The sequence below is a fragment of the Sinocyclocheilus grahami genome, unplaced genomic scaffold (genome assembly GCF_001515645.1).
Source record: "Sinocyclocheilus grahami isolate Dianchi unplaced genomic scaffold, SAMN03320097.WGS_v1.1 scaffold75.1, whole genome shotgun sequence".
Taxonomy (NCBI): Eukaryota; Metazoa; Chordata; class Actinopteri; order Cypriniformes; family Cyprinidae; genus Sinocyclocheilus; species Sinocyclocheilus grahami.
In genome coordinates this window covers 1,852,390-1,876,344 of record NW_015505254.1, presented here as the reverse complement: position 1 = coordinate 1,876,344, position 23,955 = coordinate 1,852,390, and the positions used below count along the sequence as shown (strand labels likewise).

Below are 23,955 nucleotides of genomic sequence, written 5' to 3'. Positions count from 1 at the left end.
TGCATTATAAGGTGCATTACAAAGCATAATTAATGCATTAAAACTACTTTTATAATGCGTTATACATAAAGGCTTTAAATAAAGTGTTACCAAATCTACGAACTTCTTTTCAGATTTAAACATCTTAACAGTACTTTAACAGTGGGCAGAAACAGACACACAATCAATTTAAATATTTTCCAGATAAAATTAATTATTTATAATATTCATATTCATTATATCCATTATTTTTCCTCACAGAGTAAAAATAGTAACTATATTATATTATATTATATTGTACATGCTTATCATATTTTGGGATCCTAGGCATCAAAAAGTCTTGCACCAGATAACTGAGACTTTTGGAATATTTCCTCAAGTATGATTTTAGCTCTGTGCAAAGCCAGTGCTTCATGCAGTCTACTTTCAGTGGAACCAATAGTATTTACTAATGCTGTAGCTTAGAACAAACACATGCACACACACACACACAACGATTACTTAAACAAAACAAACAGTTCACCGCAGGGACTCTGCATTCTTAGCAGCTCCCTGGTATACATTCGAGGGTGAGAGTTAAGTCCTGTGAACTGGCCTGAGAAACTGACCCTGTTTGTGGATATTGCAATCCAAGAGCTTCACCAGGTTCTCAAAGCATCCAGGTGGCATGTGGATGCTTATTCTTATAAAGACACAAATAATGCATTCATTACAGAAAACCAACACCATAAAGTCAAAAAGAAAAATCAATGTACAGAGTGATCAACAATAAGAATCTTCAAAGCCAGGCCAAAGCATGGAAATATAAAAAGAATATATGTGCAAATGTAAATATAATTACATATAATAATATATATAGTTTTGCCGTGACAGGAAGAAATTAAAATATATTCATTTTCAAATATATTAAAATACAAAGCAGTTATTTTAAATTGTAATAATATTTCACAATATTTCTGTTTTTACTGCATTTTTGATCAAATATGTGCCTTGGTGAGCATAAGAGAATTCCCTCAAAAAATTGAGGGAAGTGCAACGTGCAATTTTGGTCACAAAAAGTGTTCCTCAATGTTTCCTCAATTTCTCAGATTTGAGTGTCACCATACACACATAGCAGTTCTGGCCTGTACAGAGATCAGAGAATGTTGGGAGAGGCAGAAAGGAGGAAGATGGAGGGAAGAGAGGGGGGTTTAAGATGGAGCAGGTAGACAAAGCCAGCATTCATAGACACAGTGAAGGAATGAAAAACATTCTCCACCAAGAGACGCATGGTCATCAGTAGGGCATGGGTTAGGGTGTGCGTGCACGTGTGTATGAATGTATGTGTGCCAACACGAAAGGATAGGGGAAGGGGTGTTTGATCTAATGATAAGTGGGTGTAATTTTACTACAGGCTCTGGTTAAAAGGAGCCCTCGCTTCAATATCTACCAGCTGCAGTGGAGCTGGTAGATGAAAAGAGTGGGGAGAAAGTCAAATGGTACACACTCTCAGAAAATAAGGTACTAAAGCTGTCACTAGGATCGTACCTTTTCAAAAGGTGCCCCTTTGTACCTTATTTATCTCAAAAAGGTGCATATAGTGGTACCTTAAATGCACATATTAGTCCCTAAATGGTGCAATTTTGAAAAGTTACGACACAAGTGACAGCTATTGTAACTTTTTCTGAAGGTATAAAGTAAAAAGTTCAATGTGAGTATGTGTGTGTGCCAGTGAGTGTGTGACAGGTCCCCAAAGACAACAGTACAATGGCCCACACAGCCTCTCTGGAATGCATTCAATCAAGAGTCCAGGGGAATTCTGTCAGCGTAGAGCTAAAAAAAAAATAACTTATTTTTATGCCCTTCCACAAACTGAACAAATTGAGACTGTAAATAAACCCCCAGTGTAAGTGAAAGGATAACGTCTCAACTGACATTTGGCGGTGGAAAGGTGAGGTTAGTCCGTGTGTTGGTGCTGAACTCGATTGATTCTCCGTGTCCGTTTATAGAGGTGAGTTGGTGCGCTCTGCCCTCTACAGGCAAAAAGGGATACTAACAGCGCTTCTGATGGATACGGGAGGCTAAGGTGGGTACTGCCAGCTGCAACATTTTCCTCATTTTATTCTAGTCAGGTTATATGAATGTTACGTGTAATAAAACGTAAGTACATGCATTCAACAATTAACAAACATTATAAACATGGTTTAGACGGACACACCTGTGCATCAGAGTTGGGCTTAAACTTTGTAGCTACACTAATATCCACCAGAGGGCGCTCCAATCGAGCAAGCCGATTCAGCCAATCTTTTGGATGCAGAAACCTATCACTTTTAGGCTATATGAGCTCGTGAAATTGTTATGAGTTATTGCAAAGGCTCAAATGTGCAAAACCCATGAGCGAGCTTAAGTTAAGTGGATAGAGTGACACCTGGTACCAGAGTAAATGGGTCACACTCATAGGCGGAGGGTGAACCAACTCCAGGGTAAGGCTAAAAGCAGCCAAATGTATTAAACATCGTAAACCCGTCTTTTTAGGCAAGCACCAGACATGGGTGTCATGTAGGCTAATAAAATATTATTTTTATTTAACGTGATTACAATTGAATAAAAACATTAGAAATTGATAATTATATATTTTATTTCCTTGGTTATTCAAACAGCGAATAGATTATAGGTATATAGAAAGTGACATTATCACTAACTTTGATCTATCGCGAGTTTAAGCACTCTCAAAAAAACAAAACAAAAACTATCGTTATAATCACTGAAGCTGTATACACAAAATGAAAATAATACACAAAATGTGAAATGAATCTCTTACATTTGTACGCGCACGCACTCAAAACTGATGAGTTTCAGCGATGACTCATCTAAACGCCTCTGATTGGCCACTGCATTCCTAAGCTCAACAGAGTTGTGTGTGATTGGTTAAAATGCTTAACACTTTAAAAACGCCTAAAATTAAATACGGTGCAACATGAGCAGATCTTAATTTAATGCCACAATCGACACTGTCTATTAATTTTCACTTTGTTAGCAACAGACGTAATAGATTTCATTTGTTTGTGCAGGGGCAGGGGCTAAACCTTCCCCATCCTTACACACTCTCCGCCTATGGTCACATTGGATATGGTAACTTTGAAGGTTGACTCTAAGCAACGAGTCATGCTGACCCAAGTCTCTGAAATGACGGCCCAGATGCTCTAGAACAGAGGTGCCCAAACTCGGTCCTGGAGGGCCGATGTCCTGCAGAGTTTAGCTCCAACCTGCCTCAACACACCTGCCTGGAGGTTTCTAGTATGCCTAGTAGAGCTTGATTAGCTGGTTCAGGTGTGTCTAATTGGGGTTGGATCTAAACTCTGCAGGACACCGGCCCTCCAGGACCGAGTTTGGGCACCCCTGCTCTAGAATGTCAGTAGTATGATCAGGGCCATCATGAGATCAAAACAACCTGGAATGTTGTCTCAGGCCCGTTGATGAGGTGAGCTGACTAAGGTCCTCTGTTATATTTAACGTGATTACAATTGAATAAAAACATTAGAAATTGATAATTATATATTTTATTTCCTTGGTTATTCAAACAGCGAATAGATTATAGGTATATAGAAAGTGACATTATCACTAACTTTGATCTATCGCGAGTTTAAGCACTCTCAAAAAAACAAAACAAAAACTATCGTTATAATCACTGAAGCTGTATACACAAAATGAAAATAATACACAAAATGTGAAATGAATCTCTTACATTTGTACGCGCACGCACTCAAAACTGATGAGTTTCAGCGATGACTCATCTAAACGCCTCTGATTGGCCACTGCATTCCTAAGCTCAACAGAGTTGTGTGTGATTGGTTAAAATGCTTAACACTTTAAAAACGCCTAAAATTAAATACGGTGCAACATGAGCATATCTTAATTTAATGCCACAATCGACACTGTCTATTCATTTTCACTTTGTTAGCAACAGACGTAATAGATTTCATTTGTTTGTGCAGGGGCAGGGGCTAAGCCTTCCCCATCCTTACACACTCTCCGCCTATGGTCACATTGGATATGGTAACTTTGAAGGTTGACTCTAAGCAACGAGTCATGCTGACCCAAGTCTCTGAAATGATGGCCCAGATGCTCTAGAACAGAGGTGCCCAAACTCGGTCCTGGAGGGCCGATGTCCTGCAGAGTTTAGCTCCAACCTGCCTCAACACACCTGCCTGGAGGTTTCTAGTATGCCTAGTAGAGCTTGATTAGCTGGTTCAGGTGTGTCTAATTGGGGTTGGATCTAAACTCTGCAGGACACCGGCCCTCCAGGACCGAGTTTGGGCACCCCTGCTCTAGAATGTCAGTAGTATGATCAGGGCCATCATGAGATCAAAACAACCTGGAATGTTGTCTCAGGCCCGTTGATGAGGTGAGCTGACTAAGGTCCTCTGTTATATAATCTAGCTTACTTGTTAGGCATAGCAAAGTAGGGGCTGTAGGGGACCAGTCGTAAAATTTTGTTCCACACACGATGACCTCAAGTAACGATTCTGTGATATGAGCATGACAGTGATGGAAATGTTTTCAATAACTTTGCAAGAGTAGTGATGCAAAATGTTTAAAAAAAAAATCACTAGGCCTTGTGGTGTAAATATAAAAAATATAATAATATAAAATAAATGAAAAAGAAGAAGAAAGAAAGGAAATTAATCATAAAAACAACATTTTGTGACATTCACAAATACAAACTTTGGGCATTGATTATGCATTGTGTTAAGACCCTACGGGCGTACAAAGCTGGTACTTTGCTCATTAGGAACGCTGGAAAATGGGAGAGATTTGCGGGAAATGTGGACAGAAGACACTCACCTGCTCGGCTGCTGCACACGAGCGCATCTCCAGGCCAGCATCCTAGCCATCAGCACGTGATCACAGAGACGGACGCCGCGACGTACAGGTAAATCCTCAGAGAGGCGGTACCTGCTGGATGCGTTGCCATAGATATTATATAAAGGTCTTTTAGAATTTGATTATAGAGGGGCTTATATCTTTCTAAAATGAAACGTGTTGGGTAAAACATGTTTTCTGTATTGTTTTGTGTTTTAAGAAGTAATAAGGTGGTTGCTGGGTTGGAGGACCTGTTGTTCTACACTATCACTCAGGGAGAAGAGAAAATCTCAGTGGCGCGTTTCCTGGCTGTGAGTTGCACTAGTAGTCACAGAGTGCTGATGCCATTGTGCATGTGTGTGTGATTTAGTCAGCATGTACTGTAGTGAGAGAGAAAGGGAATAAAATACATGCTGTAAACATCATGTAATCTTTGGTGTTATATACTGGCTTCATGTGTGGGCCAAGTTGCTTGCTCCATTAAAGCCCATTATAAATGTACCTATTCCTAAATATGTGGATCCATATTTGGATTTTTGAGTTTATATTACAGGGAGCAATACTTAAAATGATGGACTGTTTTAATCAAGGTAACGCATTAATCTCTGTATTTCCAAACATAGTACTGTACCTTCAGTGTGTATCTGTACTTCAGTACACATGCCACCCAGAAATATAAACCCATTAAAGTGTTAAGAAGTCTATTGCTATAATTTATGTGCATGGGGTTGTTTTGTCTATATATGATGGTCATCTCCACCATACCTGCCATCTAACCGCTGAAATGCTATATATCATTGACTGAAGAAAACATGTTCCTACCAAATGATTGATGGTGAACTCTTTCATTTGACTAATGTAAACACTGTTGCACTGTACTATAAGAACTTTGTCACAATCATTGCAAATATATAAGGGACATGTCATAATTCTCTGCATTTCCTTTTTTTAATATACTAACAGCTATACAGTATATCACAGTGCAATTGCGCTTAATTTCAGTTTGTAATGAAGTAAACATAAAATTTAAATTGACTCTATTTACTGTTTTAATACATGTTTCTGGTCTTATTGCTAACATTCCATGCGTGTTATTCCAAAAAAGCTTGTCTTACTCTGTTTACAGGGGTCCTATTATGCTCTTTTACAAAGTCTTGATTTTGTTTTGGGGGTGTACTAGAACATGCTCTCATGCTTGGTGGTTCGAAAAACGCATTATTTTTCACATAATTTACATTATTAAAATACCTTTCTCCCCATCCTGGCACAAATGGCTCGATTAGTTCCGGCTTTGATGAAGGTCCGCCTTCCGAAAAACAAAATGTGTTGTGATTGGTTAGCTGTCCCAGTGTGTTGTGATTGGCGAACAGCTTAGACGGTGTTTCAGTACTGCCACGCCCCTTGCTCCATCTTTCAACAAAAGCTTTTTGGCGAATCCGGCACTGTACTCCCTCGTGTTGTGGAAGCTGTCCTCAGTAAAATGCGCAGCACACAATAGCAAATTGAGGTTATAATGCTCAGGAACAGAGTTAAAAAATAAATTGCAACCACTGTTTCCTGACATCATCCACTTTCGGAAGCCCAAACAAAGACGTGAAAAAAAACAGCGTTTCAGGTGGTCGCACACCGAACGAGAAGCGCAGCTTCACGTCGCGCCACGTCTTTAAAATTCTAATACATTATTTTCTATGAGTGTAGGCACACCGGCGGCGCCGTTTGGCGTCTGTCCGCGCCCAGCTACGTCGTGTTACACTTGTAAGAATTGTTCTAGACATGGCGAAAAATTTGACACTACAGCACTGCAGCTCTTCTTCTTGGTTTTCTCTGATGCACTAACTCTGCAGCAGCACTTCTTCTTCATCGTCTCGTCTGATGCACTCACTCAACCAAGCGTTCTAACCACAACCTCGCCCCTTCCCACCCCCCAACCATTCGGTTTTCTGTAGGCGGGAATTATTTTTAATGATATTCTAATGAGCCGCTTTGTGATATCACAAAGCCCGGAAACCAACGCTGTAGTCCAAACGAGCCGTTCGTTGTAGTTCTTGAAAAGGCATTTAAAAAAAACGAAGTATCTCCCTTTGGAGTGGACTTTGAAATTTGTTACTTTCTAGATCTTTTTTATGCCCAGACATACACACTACACACTGACTAAAATTTTAAAAAAGTGAAAAAGAATAATAGGACCCCTTTAATAATATTCTGTTTCACTCGCAAGTATGCTACTGTTCAAAAGTTTGGGGTCAGAAAAATATTTTTAAATGTATTTGAAAGAAGACTTATGAAATATTTTTTAAATTCTAAATAAGTTTTTTTTATTGTAATATGTTTTAAAGTGTAATTTCTTCCTGTGATGGTAAAGCTGAATTTTCAGCAGTCATTACTTCAGTGTCACATGATCCTTCAGAAATCATTCTAATATGATGATTTGATATTCACAAAACATTTCTCATTATTATCAATGTTGAAAACAGTTTTTGAAAAATTTAATGTACAGTGGGTACGGAAAGTATTCAGACCCCCTTAAATTTTTCACTCTTTGTTATATTGCAGCCATTTGCTAAAATCATTTAAGTTCATTTTTTTTCCTCATTAATGTACACACAGCACCCCATATTGACAGAAAAACACAGAATTGTTGACATTTTTGCAGATTTATTAAAAAAGAAAAACTGAAATATCACATGGTCCTAAGTATTCAGACCCTTTGCTGTGACACTCATATATTTAACTCAGGTGCTGTCCATTTCTTCTGATCATCCTTGAGATGGTTCTACACCTTCATTTGAGTCCAGCTGTGTTTGATTATACTCAAAAAAAAACACTTCAAATGTTTGAGCAGCCGTGTAAATCAACTTAAAATGGGTGTTTCATGTTGATGTTAAAGGTCTCCATATCACTTTTATTATGTTATAGCATCCTGAACTAGTAGTTCTTCTCTCAATTTGTGCTTAAAATCAAGCAATAATTATTCACTGAACAATTTAATAATTCAGTATTTGAAATATGAATAATATTGCAATTGTGTTCTTGTTTTTCTTAGGCACTCAAAAGCACAGGCTTGCTGACCTCTGACCCCCGGTTGAGAGAGTGCATGCGGCAGATCCACCAGGGTATCTAAGAGTCTGTTGGAACGGCAATGATGGACCAGGAACTGTTCAGAAAGTGAGTTGAAAATTGACTCAGCAATGCAAAGCATAAGAGTATGTGTGTGTGCATGTTTTCGTGACATGCCGTGGCATCACTTATAGTTTATGACCTGCAACTGTTATGCTATATGCACACACTCATGCCCCTTACTGGTGAATGATATCTCAATGTTCTTTGGAAGTCTGGAAATACAAGCAGTCAGTTCTTCATGCACACATATCATCACATTTACACATTTATAACCTGACACATTACAGATCACAGGTGGCTGTTAAGTCACAGTTGTGTCACATGGGCATATGTGTGTTTCTGTTTCTAGATGTGTTGGCAGTAACATAGTCCTCCTGACTCAAGCTTTCCAAAGGAAGTTCATCATTCAAGACTTTGAGTCCTTTACCTCCCTCATAAACCATCTGTATTATAATGCACAGGCTCAGAAAGGAGGGAAAGTAAGACATTGATTTTCCTTATCACTGTTTCTGAATCACCTTTACAAACATATTTATCAACCTCTCATCTCTATATTTGTCTATGCGTATGTTTGCGCAGGTTGCAAACTACATCCCTCAGTTAGCTAAGTTCAGTCCGGACCTGTGGGGAGCTTCTCTGTGCACAGTGGATGGTCAGAGGTAAAATATACTTTTTGAGAAAAGGGTCCAGACCAGAATTAATTATTTGGTCCACCTGTACAAACAATGTACAATTGTGGGTGAAATATGTAATATATAAAATATAATGTAATATTTAATGATATAAAAATGTCTGTTTCTTTTTAATTCATAAAAAAAAACATCATTATGAGAATATGAAAATTCCACAAAAATATTAAGCAGCACATTTTATTTGAGCACCAAATTAGCATATTAGAATGAATGAAGACTGGAGTAATAACTTTTTTAAATCTCAGCTTTGCCATCACAGTAATAAATTACATTTTAAAATATATTAAAATAAAAAAAATTATTTAAAATTGTAATACTATTTCTAGTGCTGCTGGGCAACGATTAATCATGATTAATCGCATCCTAAATAAAAGTTTTTGTGTACATAATATTTTTGTGTGTACTGTGTATACAGTTGGGACACTGTACAAATTGTGAGTAAAAAAGGAATGGAATAATTTACATATCTCATAAACTTATATTTTATTCACAATAGAATATAGATAACATATCAAATGTTGAAAGTGAGACATTTTGAAATGTCATGCCAAATATTGGCTCATTTTGGATTTCATGAGAGCTACACATTCCAAAAAAGTTGGGACAGGTAGCAATAAGAGGCCGGAAAAGTTAAATGTACATATAAGGAACAGCTCTCAGAAGTCAAGATGGGCCAATTCCCCCAATGTTGCGGCGAAAAATAGTGGAGCAATATCAGAAAGGAGAATGGGACAACATTCCTATTCTTAAACTTGAGCAACTTGTCTCCTCAGTCCCCAGACGTTTGCAGACTGTTATAAAAAGAAGAGGGGATGCCACACAGTGGTAAACATGGCCTTGTCCCAACTTTTTTGAGATGTGTTGATGCCATGAAATTTAAAATCAACTTATTTTTCCCTTAAAATTATAAATTTTCTCAGTTTAAACATTTGATTTGTCATCTATGTTGTATTCTGAATAAAATATTGAAATTTGAAACTTCCACATCATTGCATTCTGTTTTTATTCACAATTTGTACAGTGTCCCAACTTTTTTGGAATCGGGTTTGTATTTATTATGTATAAATACACACACATGCATGCATATATTTAAGAAAAATATGTTATGTTTATATATTAAATAATTGTATATATCATATAAATTATATGAATATAAATATATACATGTAAATATTTTCTAAATATATACTGTATTTGTGTCTTTATATATACATAATAAATATACACAGTACACACACATATATTATACAAACAAAAGCTTTTATTTTGGATGCGATTAATTGTGATTAATCGTTGCCCAGCACTAAATATTTCACAATATTACTGTTTTACTGTATTTTTGATCAAATAAATGCAGTCTTGGTGAGCATAAGAGACTTCTTTCAAAAATCTTTCAAAATCTTACCAACCACAAACTTTTGAACGGCAGTGTATTAAATCAATATTTTACAGTATTGTTCTTATTATAAATGTTTTTTAAATATCATGCAGTTATTTTAATGATTTTTTTCTCTCGACAACAATAGAATAATTTTTTTGCTTTGCATTTTTAAAGAGCACAGGTCATTGGTTGTGATGTATTCAAGCCTTTGACAGTCAAATCACAGACATCACTTTCATCATATTAACATATTACATTATATAGTTCAAAAGTAAAGTTGTATTAATCTGCCTAACCCAAAATTTCACTCACATATGATGCTTTCTGATTTTTATTGACTTTGTTTTCTTGCCCTTTCCCCTCTCACTCACTGTATCTTAAATTTGATCTCTTCCTCTTTACATAGGCATGCTATAGGAGACACAGATATGCCATTCTGTCTGCAGTCATGTGTGAAGCCACTGGAGTATGCGCTGGCTGTGCACGAGACTGGCACTGAACTTGTGCACAGATATGTGGGGAAAGAACCAAGTGGCCTCAAATTCAACAAACTCTATTTAGATGAAGAAGGTGAGAATCCATCACAATCTGTTTTATTTCTCTTGTTGATGCTGTCACTCAAAGAAGCAGCCATATAAAGTGGTCTCAAATAGTATTTGGACACTTAAAATGACACATCCGTATACTTGCGTTTTATAATCTTTCTCTTGTTTGCCCTGGACAGAACTCCAGAAGTTCAAACCAATGGCATGACTCTAAATTAGTGATATATCACAGGCTCATTGCGTTCTATTGCAACATAAAGTCTGGGTATAAGAGGAAGCTGTAAAACAGTTGTCAGTTATCAGATGCCCTTTCAGTATGAACCTTATCAATGGATTTCCTCACCTCTGAGGAACATTGCATTTGCAGTCCTTACAGAATCTGACAGCATGATGCCTTTTTGACACTTAGTTTTGACAACTTTTTTGTTTCCCAGATAAACCCCATAATCCCATGGTAAATGCAGGAGCCATTGTAATTAGCTCTCTCCTAAAGGTAAGAATATACCTTACAATACAAACTGAAAAATCTGGCCACATTTGCACAATTTTTTTTTTTTTGAAAATAAGATTTACTCTCCTTTTATATTCTATATGGTTTCACATGCATAACGCATATTCAATGAACTCATAACCTTTTATAGATTTTAATGCATTTTTATAGGATAAGATAGTTATGATCGCATATCATATACCACCCTTTTCTGTGCTGTCCATTACTGCACACGTTTGTGCACAAGTGTCTACATACTGCACTGTATTACTGTTTGCAGAGGAATCTTTGGATTAGTCCCAAAGTAAACTGTGTCACTGGAATCACTGTTAGCTATTTTTTGCTTGCCAACAGAAGCTAATTTTATTTATATGCAGTTAATTTATAGTACACTGACTAAATTACAGTGGACGTTGTGAATGCTGAATGTGTTTCACATCTGACTCTTTCCTTCTTGATCTGTCTGACTGTCTGTTGATTTGTTCAGTTTGTTTAGGATTGGCATCAGCCATGGGTTAGCCCTCAGAAATTTTTAATGGGTTTTAAAAAAAAAAATTAATAAAGCCACTATAGACAAACTACATATAACACAAGGATGTAAGTTTAAATGCTTGATACATTACAAAACCTGTGTAGACCTTATGAAGTAACTTGTTAGCAATGTACAATTTAAAGCAATCAATAGTTTCAAAATTCACATTTGAGGTATAACTGTGTGTAGGCTATATTAAACAGTACTTGAAAGTCCTTTTAAGTAATTTTAAAAACAGACCTTTATTTACTCTTAAACCAGTGAATTTGCCTTTCGGATGAATTAGCCTTCCAGGTTAGCCTTCTTTTCCTGCATTTAGTTTCTTAACACACTTTAAATAGTGCACTTTGTAACCATATCAAATTAAAAGTTTTACTTTAAAGTTTTAAATCATGTTTTACTAATCTATCGACTGTTGACTAATAGAAATTACATTGAAATCTATTTTAATTTTTTTTTACTTTTAATTAGAAATGAAGTGTCTGAAAACATGTCATGTCAGTTCAGTTTTAAAACTATGCTAAAGTGTACTTCTGTCATCTTCTCTCACTTTCTGCTTTTTTGTCTCTATTACAGCCTGGTTCCAACAAGGCAGAGAAGTTTGACTTTGTGAGTAGCACATTGCAACATCTCCACCATATGAACTATCCCAGGTGTTTGCTGTTATCTTGCTTCTTATAAATAATGATTTCTGTTTGTGTGTCAGATGATGGATTATCTGAAGAGAATGGCTGGCAGAGAATATGTTGGGTTCAGTAATGCCACGTACGTTTTAAATACAACCTCATTATTTCTACCAAATTACCCTCTCTTAGAGGTGAACCTACAGTTTGTTATCTAATATGTACTGGTGATAACATTTTCTGGTGATAACAAATGTCTGGTGATATTTAAAGTTTCCAGTCAGAGAAAGAGACCGGTGACAGGAACTATGCGATTGGCTATTATCTCAAAGAGAAAAGAGTGAGTCTCTCTTTGGTCACTGTCATTTTCATAAGCATATTGACAGGATATTTATTGCTTTATCACCTGCTACTCTGCATTTTTTCCCCCTGTAGTGTTTTCCCAGTGGAGTTGACATGATGGCAGCCCTTGACTTCTACTTTCAGGTAAATCAGCTGTCATTCTGACACATAATTTTCTTTTATAATGGTACTTGCTATTTTTGCTCTTACTAAAATGTCTTTCTTTCCTTTCCAGCTGTGTTCTATTGAGGTGACATGTGAGTCTGGTAGCGTCATGGCAGCCACATTAGCTAATGGAGGGATCTGTCCAATCACAGGCGAGCGTGTGCTTAGTGCCGAGGCCGTCCGCAACACTCTCAGTCTCATGCACTCATGTGGCATGTACGACTTTTCCGGCCAGTTTGCCTTTCACGTGAGTCACACACACAGTCGACTGATTGCTTGCTGAATTCCCCAGTGTACACAGACACAGTGGACTTTACAGCTAGATGAAACTATTTCAGTCATTTGCTTTAAACCTCAGCTAATTGCTTAAATAAAATCACTGTTATTGTTTGTGTTTCCCTTCCTCAGGTGGGTTTGCCTGCTAAATCTGGGGTGTCTGGTGCCGTGCTGCTCGTGGTTCCTAATATCATGGGGGTGATGTGCTGGTCTCCAGCTCTTGACCGTGTTGGCAATAGCATCCGAGGTATTCACTTCTGCCAGGTACTTTTTCATGAGCTTTGCTTTTGTCTCTCTCTTTCTGTTTATTTTTTCTGTGAGACCATTAACTGAATTTGCTTGTCTTTTAGGAGCTAGTCTCCCTCTTTAACTTCCACAACTATGACAATCTGAGACACTTTGCAAAAAAGTTAGACCCTCGCAGACAGACAGGCCACGAGAGGGTGAGACCACACACTGCTAACAAATTAAAGCTAAAAGCTAGAAGCTAGCTCAGAGTTGTGATCAATCATTATATTTATATTACAGAACAAGTCTGTGGTGGATCTGATGTTTGCTGCTTATAGTGGTGATGTTTCAGCTCTCAGGAGGTAAAATTGTCTTTCTTTTATTGCAAATAAAAATACAAAGATTTCCATGAGAGTGGTCATGAGCAACAATAAGATATTAATTTGTTTCACAGAATCGCTCTGTCTGCGGTTAATATGGAACTGACTGACTATGACACCCGTACCTCCCTACATGTGGCCTCAGCAGAAGGTAATAAGGCCATTTTGGGATTTTTTTTGGTGTATTTACACTATTGTTCAAACGTTTAGGGTCAGAAATTAATACTTTTATTTAGCAAGGATGTATTAAAGTGTTCAAAGGGTGACAGTAAAGACATTTATAATGTTACACAAGATTTCTATTTTAATTAAATGCTGTTCTTTTGACCTTTTTATTCACTGAAAAATTCTGGGGGAAAAAACTAAAATATTTCAACAGATTCCACAATGGCACAGTTGTTTGTAACTTGATGATAAGACATGCTTCTTGAGCAGCAAATCAGCATTAGAATGATTTCTGAAGGATCATGTGAAACTGAGAACTGGATTAATGGCTTTTGAAAATGTAGCTTTGTCATCACAGGAATACATTACATTTTAAAGGGGTGGTTGATTGCGATTTCACTTTTTTTAATGTTAGTTAGTGTGTAATGTTGCTGTTTGATCATAAACAATATCTACAAAGTTACGAAGCTGAAAGTTCAGTGCAAACAGAGATATCGTCTTTTAAAATTCTGGCAGTTTAGTGCCTACAAAAACGACTGGTAAGGGACTACAACGAGTTACTTCCCAGGTCCGTTACGTCAAGAACCCAGAATTTTACATAAACCCCGCCTCCGGGAACACGCAGCAAAGGGGGCGAGGCCATGCTGCGCTGCTTTAGAGAAGAGGAAGAGAAAACTAGAGGTGCACGTAAAAATCTATTCATATATATATTGCGATTCTGTCTTCTAACGATTCTAATGGATTCACAAGTTTCAAAATCAATGTTCAAAAGCAGCGTTCTCATCCTGTTCCTGGCCTGTTTAATATTTTAAATTATAATGTATCACAATATTCCACTTTTGTATGGCGGGCCAGACGGTCCAAAATTAAGACTAATGACTTTTTGCGGGAAGTCACTATACTATTGCCTGGAGCTACTGAGTTTGCCACGACTCACCTTCCTCACACGGCGGGCGACTCACTCTCCCCTGGCAATAGTATAGTGACTTCCCGCAACAAGTCATTAGTCTTAATTTTGGACCGTCTGGCCCGCCATACTTTTGGATAAAATTAACAAGTCATTTATTCATTTATCTAAAACTCTTGATTTCAGGGCACTTGGATGCAGTCAAGTTTTTAACACATACCTGCAAAGTCAACCCATATGCAAAGGACAGGTATGGCAGAACTCCCCACTTTTGCACTTTTTCTGGTCTGTTTTTGTCTCCTTTATTAAAAGGCATCTGTTTTTCAGATGGGGGAACACACCTCTCGATGACGCTATGCAGTTTGGGCACAGCACCGTGGTCAAGGCACTACAAGAGTACCAGAGTATTTACACACACACACTAATGCCCGAGGAGCTCAGCGCAGACACGTGTCCCGACTCCACCATGGACGCAGACGAACTGAAGAGCATGGAGACTCTGGAGGGTTTAGTATGAGCGAGAACTACCATGAACATTCCAAACTTCAGTCTCTCATGACTTCAGGGAAGCATGTGGGTGTGAGATTTATGACAAAGCCCGTGTAAGGACATGCTGAGCAGGTGTGTGCAGGTGTGTGCAGGTGTTACCGAGATGCCGAGTGCTTCAAACCCAAAGCTCTGCTATATGTTGACCGCAACTAGCTTCTGTTGATGGTTTAAGATGGTCATTACTGTAGTCTCTCAAACCTCCATTCAATCTACTGTGGGATTATGAAACTACTTCCAGGTCATTTCTGGTACAGGTCCTCAAGGACAGTTTGGTTTGTGCTTGGACCAATTTAGAAATGCAGAAGCTTCCTTTCCCTTCACATTTATCACTGCAGAAGGATTTTTATATTAAAACACATCCTTAACTGGAAGGTTAGCCAGTAACTAGGAGCTGGATTCTCAAAACTTCCTTCAGATTAAAATTCTTCGTAACTACTATTTATACTAGCAAACTAGTATACAACCATAAAATATAAAAGGCTGGCATTTTAAGAAATGTTGCTCTTGAAGATGTTCTTAAGAAAATATTTGAGAACTTAAGAACTATTCAAGAAATCACTCATACCATCTTGTAAACCTTTTGGAATCTATCCGAAGCACTTTCTCGGCTTCTTTCATAGGAAGATTTTCGTGAATCTGCCTTTAGCTTACGAAGTACAAAGTGCAACTGTGAATTTAGCAGGCTATCTATCAAGAAAGGCATGCATGCACATTAAAAAGTAGTTTATTTATGAGAGAACCATACTGGAAATGGCATTACCTCACATTACCTTTAGGAGGTTACCAAGTCAGTATAATGTGAACTTCGGCCCATTTGTCTGTATGGCAAAGCTTTCCATGTCATTTAGATTATTAATAATCTTTGTCTTAACATTATTAGCACGTACTTGTATATTTGTTCTATTTTTAATGTTTGAATTTCTTAAGCCTGCTTATAGACTTTTTTTTTGTAAGGTATTATATCATTTAAAATACATTATTTTAATGTAGGGCACAAAAGCTTTAACTGAACCTGCTTGGGAAGCATCTGGTGCATATTTTGCCAGAAATTAATGCATTTAAAACTTGGTACGTGGACACACTTTATTGCTGGACACAAAACTGTACGTTTTGAGAGAGAAAAAAGAAAGCTCATACAGTTAAAGGAGTGTATTTGTTCCATATGAAAGTGAAAAAGTGTAAGATGGATAGAATGACATGAAACGAGACAAGAAAAAAAATTATGTATAAACTGTAAATAAAGAACATCACTGGTGAAGAATGTCTTTTTATTGAAAAACACCTCTGAACACTGTGCTTGGGCACCGATGCAAAATGAGAAATTACTTAAGCGTATCAAGTATTTATATGTGCATATATGGATTCATTAGTTCATCTGCATATCACAAATAGTACACTGTGAGGATGTTTTCACCAGCTGAACAGACAAATATTGCTCAAATCTGGTTTAATAGCAGTAAAAAAACAGCCATGTTCCCACTGACTTCCGTAGTCTTTTTATAAAGCCCCTACTTCTCCTTCTCTATCCATTAAGAGGCATGTAGCACCCATGTGTGAATGAACAAGAGTCACTAAAGTCCAGGTGGGATCTCCAGTCCAGAGTGTGTGAGCAACTCCCCATCCCAGAGTGCAAATGCAGGACAGATGGGTGAGCGGAACTGTGTTTTTATCGTGTACACAACTTCAGCTTTCTGGATGTCCACCAGACTGAGCCGTCCAGCCTCATAGTCCAGCAAGAGCCCGACCCGATCGGGTTTCCCCACCATCGGCACCGGGACCTGCTTGCCAGTGGTCATAGCAAACCATTTCCTCTGGACAAACGCGAACACCCAGGAACTGGAATTGGTGCCCACGCATTCGTCACGTGATGTCAACACCTCGGCCACGCCTACCCGGAATTCATGGGACTTTTTAACCGTCGCCTCCCAGTAGTACTGTCCAGAGTCAATGTGGGTGTCAGCGAGAACCACAGCCCAGTCCCGGAATCGGAGAGGGGTGTCCTGCACGAGAGTGGGGTCCACACCAAGCATTCGATAGATCACACCAGTGTCCTTCTTAAAAAGGTCCAGGCTGCTGTGGGCTGTCCGCTCATCAAGCTTAAACTGCAAATCTGTTATAAATAATCATTCAAATGGTGGTTATTATATTGATCAACTATTTCTGGTTTATCAAAATTTTCACAAAACATTTTGGAAAAATATTATAACACGAGTTAACCAGTGTTTTGTGCACTAATAAAATAATGGTAACACTTTACAATGTTTTTATTTTGTTTCATTCATTTTAGTTAGCTACATTAGTAAATGTGAATGAACAATGAATAATACTTCTAAAGCATTTGTTAATATTAGTTAATGTTAACATTTTTTAAATCAAAAGCTGTATATGTTAACATTAATGAATTATGAACTAGAATTTTATTTTAACAGTTTAATCAACAATTGATTTTAAAAAATCAGAAAGAGCTTTATCACCAAGTGTGCTTGCATACTCAAGCAATTTGGTAATTGCTTATTGTTTAGTATAAATTATTATAAATAATATATTACTCATTTGTTAATGTTAGCTAATGCATTGACGAATGGGACCATATGGTAAATTGTTTCCAAAATAATAAACCATGCAATTTTTATTTATTTTGACTGATACCGCTGTAATTCCACGGTTTTCTTAATACCAAGTTAAATAAATATGCTAATTATTCACGATCATTTTAGAAACCTACCTGCAAAGCTACAGTACTGTTAAAGGTTTTAGACACTTGTCTTTATCAATTAACTTCTATTAACTAAATTAAATCAACATTTGGTGTGATCATCCTTTGCGTTTAAAGCAGCTTTTGCCCTGTCGGTGCACTTGCGCAGTTTCTCAGGGAGCTTTGCAAGTAGGTCTCTCGAAGCATCTTGGAGACGTTGCCACAGTTCTTCTGGATTGAGTCGGTCTCAGTTTGTTCTGTTTCATGTCATGTCATTCCAGACAGACTGGATGATGATCAGATCAGATCTCTGTGTGGAGCACTGGCTGTTGTCAAAATATCACTGGATTATTACAATTAATGGCAAAATAAATGTTTGGGAATGTAAACTGATACTTCCTACAGACACACCACAGCATAAGATACAAATAACTGATTAAATAATTTATTAATTTAAAGTGGTCAGTAGTCTATTGGCTGGTTTTAGGAGGGATAGGGACTTCAGGTATTACAACTCATAACTATAATGGTAGTACTTTTTGAAAATGTTATAACTCCAGAAATATTCTGAAAGCTTATAACTGTATGAAGGAGATACCATATTAATTAATAATCCCTACCACAATCAGAAATAGCAATAGCTGTATGTGATATTTCTCTGGTATCATGAAGAACTGTAATTTGGACACGGATAAAAGAAATCCAGTGACTCTCTTAAGTATTGATGTGAGAGAACAATGTTCCCGTTGGCAATTTATCAAACCACGAAGATGATTTGCACTGTTATTTACACTGACCTGCGCTAATATCACGAGCCTTTATTTTTAGCTTGTGCCAATCTACTGGCATATCAGCTGAGACACGCGACTCTATCGCATGTTGTGTTTTGAAATGCTTTGCATTTCACATTATTGAGATTCCGTATAACATCAGGTGATAATAATTAATAAAAAGGAGATGTTTGGCGTGAAATTATAGCCTGAAATATTATCTCAATTCCTCTAACCTCCCGGTTTGACTGGAGTCAACATTGAGGTGCGTGGAAAGCATGCGTTTACTCACTGTTTCCTGCACTGGCACTAATATACCATCTCCGAGCTGTGAGAGTTTTCCCACGGCCGTGACCGAGTACGGACCCTAAGGATCTGCCTGTTAAACGGCAAAAGAGTAACATGCCCGACGACATCGCCATGTTGTCCCATTTGGAGTGGGGTTTCTTCTTCTTCTTCTGGTATTAATGGCAGTTGGCAAACCAACTTAAATGGTGCATTTCCGCCACCTACTGGATAGGAGTGTGGAGCGCATAATGATTGAAAGTTTGAGAACTATAGCCAAAAATAATAATTATTTAAACAAAACAAAAAACACATTTATTCCTGCTTTATTTACTACAACTGTATCCTAAATTCTATTTATCAGTCTTGTTTCTTTTAAGAAAATAATTAATTCATGAAATATTCTTGATTGCTTTGGGCCATTTCCTAACAGAACCTGAAGTGACAAATTATTTATTCCGAATGATCCTAAAGCTTGAATTAGTTGAAATCTCCCAGATGGTCTGCTTCCTCGTTTCCTTCCACACCCATATGTGATGGTACCCACAAGAAATTTACCATAAGACCAGATTGTCTTATTTTAAGTAGACTCTGCATCACTTCAAAAATCATATCTTGCCTTGCTGTTGAAATTCACAGACGAACTGAAGAGCATGGAGACTCTGGAGGGTTTAGTATGAGCGAGAACTACCATGAACATTCCAAACTTCAGTCTCTCATGACTTCAGGGAAGCATGTGGGTGCGAGATTTATGACAAAGCCCGTGTAAGGACATGCTGAGCAGGTGTGTGCAGGTGTTACCGAGATGCCGAGTGCTTCAAACCCAAAGCTCTGCTATATGTAGACCTCAGCTAGCTTCTGTTGATGGTTTAAGATGGGCATTACTGTAGTCTCTTAAGAACTATTCAAGAAATCACTCATACCATCTTTTAAACCTTTTGGAATCTATCCGAAGCACTTTCTTGGCTTCTTTCATAGGAAGATTTTCGTGAATCTGCCTTTAGCTTACGAAGTACAAAGTGCAACTGTGAATTTAGCAGGCTATCTATCAAGAAAGGCATGCATGCACATTAAAAAGTAGTTTATTTATGAGAGAACCATACTGGAAATGTCATTACCTCACATTACCTTTAGGAGGTTACCAAGTCAGTATAATGTGAACTTCGGCCCATTTGTCTGTATGGCAAAGCTTTCCATGTCATTTAGATTATTAATAATCTTTGTCTTAACATTATTAGCACGTATTTGTATATTTGTTCTGTTTATAATGTTTGAATTTCTTAAGCCTGCTTATAGACTTTTTTTTTTTGTAAGGTATTATATCATTTAAAATACATTATTTTAATGTAGGGCACAAAAGCTTTAACTGAACCTGCTTGGGAAGCATCTGGTGCATATTTTGCCAGAAATTAATGCATTTAAAACTTGGTACGTGGACACACTTTCTTGCTGGACACAAAACTGTAAGTTTTGAGGAAAAAAAAAAGAAAGCTCATACAGTTAAAGGAGTGTATTTGTTCCATATGAAAGTGAAAAAGTGTAAGATGGATAGAATGACATGAAACGAGACAAGAAAACAATTTTGAGTCGTGGCAAACTCAGTAGCTCCTGGCAATAGTATAGTGACTTCCCGCAACAAGTCATTAGTCTTAATTTTGGACCGTCTGGCCCGCCATACTTTTGGATAAAATTAACAAGTCATTTATTCATTTATCTAAAACTCTTGATTTCAGGGCACTTGGATGCAGTCAAGTTTTTAACACATACCTGCAAAGTCAACCCATATGCAAAGGACAGGTATGGCAGAACTCCCCACTTTTGCACTTTTTCTGGTCTGTTTTTGTCTCCTTTATTAAAATGCATCTGTTTTTCAGATGGGGGAACACACCTCTCGATGACGCTATGCAGTTTGGGCACAGCACCGTGGTCAAGGCACTACAAGAGTACCAGAGTATTTACACACACACACTAATGCCCGAGGAGCTCAGCGCAGACACGTGTCCCGACTCCACCATGGACGCAGACGAACTGAAGAGCATGGAGACTCTGGAGGGTTTAGTATGAGCGAGAACTACCATGAACATTCCAAACTTCAGTCTCTCATGACTTCAGGGAAGCATGTGGGTGTGAGATTTATGACAAAGCCCGTGTAAGGACATGCTGAGCAGGTGTGTGCAGGTGTGTGCAGGTGTTACCGAGATGCCGAGTGCTTCAAACCCAAAGCTCTGCTATATGTAGACCGCAACTAGCTTCTGTTGATGGTTTAAGATGGTCATTACTGTAGTCTCTCAAACCTCCATTCAATCTACTGTGGGATTATGAAACTACTTCCAGGTCATTTCTGGTACAGGTCCTCAAGGACAGTTTGGTTTGTGCTTGGACCAATTTAGAAATGCAGAAGCTTCCTTTCCCTTCACATTTATCACTGCAGAAGGATTTTTATATTAAAACACATCCTTAACTGGAAGGTTAGCCAGTAACTAGGAGCTGGATTCTCAAAACTTCCTTCAGATTAAAATTCTTCGTAACTACTATTTATACTAGCAAACTAGTATACAACCATAAAATATAAAAGGCTGGCATTTTAAGAAATGTTGCTCTTGAAGATGTTCTTAAGAAAATATTTGAGAACTTAAGAACTATTCAAGAAATCACTCATACCATCTTGTAAACCTTTTGGAATCTATCCGAAGCACTTTCTTGGCTTCTTTCATAGGAAGATTTTCGTGAATCTGCCTTTAGCTTACGAAGTACAAAGTGCAACTGTGAATTTAGCAGGCTATCTATCAAGAAAGGCATGCATGCACATTAAAAAGTAGTTTATTTATGAGAGAACCATACTGGAAATGTCATTACCTCACATTACCTTTAGGAGGTTACCAAGTCAGTATAATGTGAACTTCGGCCCATTTGTCTGTATGGCAAAGCTTTCCATGTCATTTAGATTATTAATAATCTTTGTCTTAACATTATTAGCACGTACTTGTATATTTGTTCTATTTTTAATGTTTGAATTTCTTAAGCCTGCTTATAGACTTTTTTTTTGTAAGGTATTATATCATTTAAAATACATTATTTTAATGTAGGGCACAAAAGCTTTAACGGAACCTGCTTGGGAAGCATCTGGTGCATATTTTGCCAGAAATTAATGCATTTAAAACTTGGTACGTGGACACACTTTATTGCTGGACACAAAACTGTAAGTTTTGAGAAAAAAAAAAAAGAAAGCTCATACAGTTAAATGAGTGTATTTGTTCCATATGAAAGTGAAAAAGTGTAAGATGGACAGAATGACATGAAACGAGACAAGAAAAAAAATTATGTATAAACTGTAAATAAAGAACATCACTGGTGAAGAATGTCTTTTTATTGAAAAACACCTCTGAACACTGTGCTTGGGCACCGATGCAAAATGAGAAATTACTTTTAAGCATATCAAGTATTTATATGTGCATATATGGATTCATTAGTTCATCTGCATATCACAAATAGTACACTGTGAGGATGTTTTCACCAGCTGAACAGACAAATATTGCTCAAATCTGGTTTAATGGCAGTAAAAAAAACAGCCATGTTCCCACTGACTTCCGTAGTCTTTTTATAAGGCCCCTACTTCTCCTTCTCTATCCATTAAGAGGCATGTAGCACCCATGTGTGAATGAACAAGAGTCACTAAAGTCCAGGTGGGATCTCCAGTCCAGAGTGTGTGAGCAACTCCCCATCCCAGAGTGCAAATGCAGGACAGATGGGTGAGCGGAACTGTGTTTTTATCGTGTACACCACTTCAGCTTTCTGGATGTCCACCAGACTGAGCCGTCCAGCCTCATAGTCCAGCAAGAGCCCGACCCGATCGGGTTTCCCCACCATCGGCACCGGGACCTGCTTGCCAGTGGTCATAGCAAACCATTTCCTCTGGACAAACGCGAACACCCAGGAACTGGAATTGGTGCCCACGCATTCGTCACGTGATGTCAACACCTCGGCCACGCCTACCCGGAATTCATGGGACTTTTTAACCGTCGCCTCCCAGTAGTACTGTCCAGAGTCAATGTGGGTGTCAGCGAGAACCACAGCCCAGTCCCGGAATCGGAGAGGGGTGTCCTGCACGAGAGTGGGGTCCACACCAAGCATTCGATAGATCACACCAGTGTCCTTCTTAAAAAGGTCCAGGCTGCTGTGGGCTGTCCGCTCATCAAGCTTAAACTGCAAATCTGTTATAAATAATCATTCAAATGGTGGTTATTATATTGATCAACTATTTCTGGTTAATCAATTTTCACAAAACATTTTGGAAAAATATTATAACATGAGTTAACCAGTGTTTTGTGCACTAATAAAATAATGGTAACACTTTACAATATGTTTTTATTTCGTTTCATTCATTTTAGTTAGCTACATTAGTAAATGTGAACGAACAATGAATAATACTTCTAAAGCATTTGTTAATATTAGTTAATGTTAACACATTTTTTTAAATCAAATGCTGTATATGTTAACATTAGTTCATGAACTAGAATTTTATTTTAACAGTTTAATCAACAATTGATTTAAAGAAAATCAGAATCAGAAAGAGCTTTAACACTAAGTGTGCTTGCATACTCAAGCAATTCAAGAGATTCCGTATACCATCAGGTGGTGATAATTAATAAAAAGGAGATATTTGGCGTGAAATTATAGCCTGAAATATTATCTCAATTCCTCTGACCTCCCGGTTTGACTGGAGTCAACATTGAGGTGCGTGGAAAGCATGCGTTTACTCACTGTTTCCTGCACTGGCACTAATATACCATCTCCGAGCTGTGAGAGTTTTCCCACGGCCGTGACCGAGTACGGACCCTAAGAATCTGCCTGTTAAACGGCAAAAGAGTAACATGCCCGACGACATCGCCATGTTGTCCCATTTGGAGTGGGGTTTCTTCTTATTATGATTATTATTATTATTCGTTTTTTTATTGGCGGCTCGCAATCACCAATTGAGCATTACCGCCA

General features: G+C 37.8%; 3 protein-coding genes across 4 annotated transcripts; 1 reads left to right on the top strand and 2 right to left on the bottom strand.

The window, feature by feature from the left end:
• Positions 1-4,673: 4,673 nt before the first annotated feature.
• LOC107585893 (glutaminase kidney isoform, mitochondrial-like) lies at positions 4,674-19,838 on the top strand. Of its 2 annotated transcripts, XM_016273072.1 has the most exons (19): positions 4,674-4,891; positions 5,042-5,132; positions 7,865-7,986; positions 8,291-8,420; positions 8,521-8,600; positions 10,421-10,584; positions 10,994-11,052; positions 12,158-12,190; positions 12,288-12,346; positions 12,478-12,544; positions 12,640-12,690; positions 12,782-12,958; positions 13,120-13,251; positions 13,338-13,430; positions 13,516-13,577; positions 13,670-13,746; positions 14,854-14,917; positions 14,995-15,288; positions 19,751-19,838. In XM_016273072.1, the coding sequence occupies exons 3-18, from the start codon at positions 7,961-7,963 to the stop codon at positions 15,182-15,184; spliced, it is 1,464 nt and encodes a 487-aa protein (XP_016128558.1). In that variant the 5' UTR covers positions 4,674-4,891; positions 5,042-5,132; positions 7,865-7,960; the 3' UTR covers positions 15,185-15,288; positions 19,751-19,838. The 2 variants fall into 2 exon arrangements, with proteins under 2 accessions (XP_016128558.1, XP_016128560.1); XM_016273074.1 differs by lacking the exons at positions 8,291-8,420; positions 8,521-8,600.
• Positions 16,140-19,135, bottom strand: LOC107585895 (SPRY domain-containing protein 4-like). Its single transcript, XM_016273076.1, has 2 exons — positions 18,974-19,135; positions 16,140-17,326 (listed from the first exon to the last, which is right to left on the bottom strand). The coding sequence occupies exons 1-2, from the start codon at positions 19,101-19,103 to the stop codon at positions 16,788-16,790; spliced, it is 669 nt and encodes a 222-aa protein (XP_016128562.1). The 5' UTR covers positions 19,104-19,135; the 3' UTR covers positions 16,140-16,787.
• A 2,229-nt stretch (positions 19,839-22,067) lies between the features above and the next one.
• On the bottom strand, positions 22,068-23,908 carry LOC107585896 (SPRY domain-containing protein 4-like). Its single transcript, XM_016273077.1, has 2 exons — positions 23,728-23,908; positions 22,068-23,177 (listed from the first exon to the last, which is right to left on the bottom strand). The coding sequence occupies exons 1-2, from the start codon at positions 23,855-23,857 to the stop codon at positions 22,639-22,641; spliced, it is 669 nt and encodes a 222-aa protein (XP_016128563.1). The 5' UTR covers positions 23,858-23,908; the 3' UTR covers positions 22,068-22,638.
• Between the last annotated feature and the right edge of the window lie 47 nt (positions 23,909-23,955).